Raw genomic sequence first — 2,796 nt, 5'->3', positions numbered from 1 at the left:
AGATCTAAACAATGCCATCGCCTGCATATATTCCCTTATTCAAATTTATCGTGCAAATTTTGAGCTGGTTACTGCTACAAAATACTCCGCATTGCCATTATTTTTTATTCATTCTGCAAAAAAGAAGAAGCTTGGGGATTCCTTGAATGACCAGAGTGGGGTCTGGTCAGTCAAGATTTTTGGTAATTCCAAGATATCCTGCCATTTTTTTGTAACTAGAATAATCAATCAGAGTCCTTTGATAGATTCCAAAAGAGACAATCCCTTCCATTAAGAGGAAACCAGTAGGACCAACAGGCGTTAAGAGTTGTTTTTGTTTTGTTTGTTTTATCAACAACAAACAGTCAGAGATCAGAATGTTCCTTCTTCGTTTTGGTATTTTGTTTGCTTCGTGATTAACGTGATCACTGATGAACAAACAAAAAAAAACGAGTACATAAACAAATTCACGGGCCCACAAATTCACACTATGAGTGGGCCCCACACGGTCCAATTTGTTTGTTGAATCATACGCCAAAATGGGACCGTCAGCCCAGCTTACACATTTTTGATTCTAGTGTTAGTGGTGATGAATCCGTTGCAGAAATTGATCTGATCAGATCAGATCAGATGGTCTAGGACACATCGATCATCTAGTACGGAAAGCTAACTTAACCCCCCTCTATCTCTCTTCGGCTTTAGTTATTTATAGACCCCCCACTACTCCCTTTACTTTCTATGCATGTTATAACTCTCCAACTCAAACTCCCTTAATTCACTTCACTTCTCCATTTCTTCCTTTCTTCTTTCTTCTACTCTCTTTGCTTTCAACAACCCTTTCTTTCTAACTCTCTAGAATCTAGATTTGCATGGATGGATCCTTCTAACTCACACCAACACCAGCAGGTAACTAGCATAACATGAAACATTACCCTAAGATGGTTTTTTCTTCTTGTTTTCTTTTGGTTGCTTCTTAGTTATGTGAAATCATGGGTATGAATCAAACCCCATGATATTTTGGTTAGTTCATACCAGAAGTAGTTAATTTTTGTTTTGAAATTCTTTTCATTTTAGGGTTTGTTTGAAATGTGTACACGTTAGAAACGAACACACAATTGTGGAATTACTAGACAAATATGTACACTTGTTGGATTTTGGTTTTACAAGTTAAGCAAATGGATTCTTGCAATTAATTTTTTGCAAGGATTTTCCAAAGACAAGTACTTGAAGTTATTGTTTTCTTCTGAAAAAAAAAAAATCTTTCATAATCTATTAAGATCCTCCTCTTCTTCCTCCTCATGCATTTATATCTATGTGAAATTGTCACTCAATTATCTCTGAAAGAGGCATATCGACGAAATTGCATTGTTAATTCTACATATTCAGTATTTGTGTAAGTTTTTGGATTGTATCTCATTGGAGTAATCTTGAAAATTTGTGCAGGGAATGGCAACCCACACTCCTGCATTTGAAGATGTACTAAACTGTCCATCAGCAAAGGAACTACAAGAACGGCAGAAGAGATCACTGATGAACAGACCACAACCAGAAGCCTTAAAATGCCCAAGATGTGATTCTTCAAACACCAAATTCTGTTACTACAACAATTACAGTTTAACACAACCAAGGTATTTCTGCAAAGCATGTAGAAGGTACTGGACAAAAGGAGGATCATTAAGAAATGTTCCAGTAGGTGGAGGATGTAGAAAGAATAACAAAAGAATCTCTTCTTGTTCATCATCTTCAGCGACGTCTAAAGCTAAGTCATCACCTTCGTCATCAATATCATCTCATCATCATCATCATCAAGATAATAACAATAACCAAATTTATCTCAATACCAACTCTATTATCAACCCATTACTTACTTTCCCATCATCTCTAAGTTATGACACTAATGACCTCACTCTTGCTTTTGGTAGACTTCATAAACAACAACCCACTACTACTAGGCAGTTAGGGTTTGATCATGAACATCATCAAACCAGTTATGGAAACACAAATAGTATTATTGGAAACCTTATTAACTCATCATCCAATTCTAGTAATACTGCTAATCCTGGTTTTATTGATGCATTGAGGAGTGGGTTTCTTGATCCTTCAAGTGGGTTTCATAATTTTTATTCTAGTTATGGAAATGGAATCAGTATGGGAGATCATCATCAACAACACCAGCAACAACAGCAAGTTGAGAGTAATAATAATAATAATAATAATAATGGTGGAAGTATTATTAATGGTAATTGTCATGAAGAAGATGATGATCAACATCACAGGGATGAGCAAGTGGTTTTACCAAATTATGATCAAGTGGAAATGGGTTTAACAAGTACAACATCATCAACTATAACAACAGCAACAAAACAAGAGATGTTAAAAGATAATGAAACCAAGATTTTATGGAACTTTCCATGGCATGGGCAGTTTGGTGGTGAACAAGGCAACCACCACCACCACAACAACAACAGCATCCATAACAATATCATGGGTAATGTTATTGATACATCATCAGGAGTAAGAGACTGGAATGGATTAAATGGATGGCATGGACTTGTTAATAGTCCTTTGATGTAGAGAGGGGGTGATCACACAACGAGAAGTTAAGAGATCTATAGAGAAAATTTCCTTTTTAAGTTAAAAACCAGGACTCTGCTACTAAATTTGGGTCTTCTTTCTTTGTATTTGGAGTGTTTTTTCATTATTATTAACTTTATTACTTAATTAATCAATTGTCTTTTCTTTTCTTCTTCTTCCTGTCATTGTTGTTGTTCTTGTGTTATTGATTGAAACACGCACTAAAGAATTTTTGTTAAATTC

The 2,796-nt window shown here is 35.4% G+C and overlaps 1 protein-coding gene across 1 annotated transcript; it reads left to right on the top strand.

Annotated features, from left to right (window-relative positions):
* Window positions 1–616: 616 nt before the first annotated feature.
* Window positions 617–2,796, top strand: LOC113309374 (dof zinc finger protein DOF5.3-like). Its single transcript, XM_026557793.1, has 2 exons — window positions 617–885; window positions 1,423–2,796. The coding sequence occupies exons 1-2, from the start codon at window positions 853–855 to the stop codon at window positions 2,551–2,553; spliced, it is 1,164 nt and encodes a 387-aa protein (XP_026413578.1). The 5' UTR covers window positions 617–852; the 3' UTR covers window positions 2,554–2,796.

The sequence above is a fragment of the Papaver somniferum genome, chromosome 9 (genome assembly GCF_003573695.1).
Source record: "Papaver somniferum cultivar HN1 chromosome 9, ASM357369v1, whole genome shotgun sequence".
Lineage (NCBI taxonomy): Eukaryota > Viridiplantae > Streptophyta > Magnoliopsida > Ranunculales > Papaveraceae > Papaver > Papaver somniferum.
This window is presented reverse-complemented; position numbering and strand designations above follow the sequence as displayed.

Excerpts from the sequence above, each read along its gene's own strand:
- LOC113309374 (XM_026557793.1), top strand. The coding sequence starts at position 853 with ATGGATCCTTCTAACTCACACCAACACCAGCAG. Across the intron at positions 886-1,422 it reads ACTCACACCAACACCAGCAG|GGAATGGCAACCCACACTCC; the intron begins GTAACTAGCATA and ends AAATTTGTGCAG.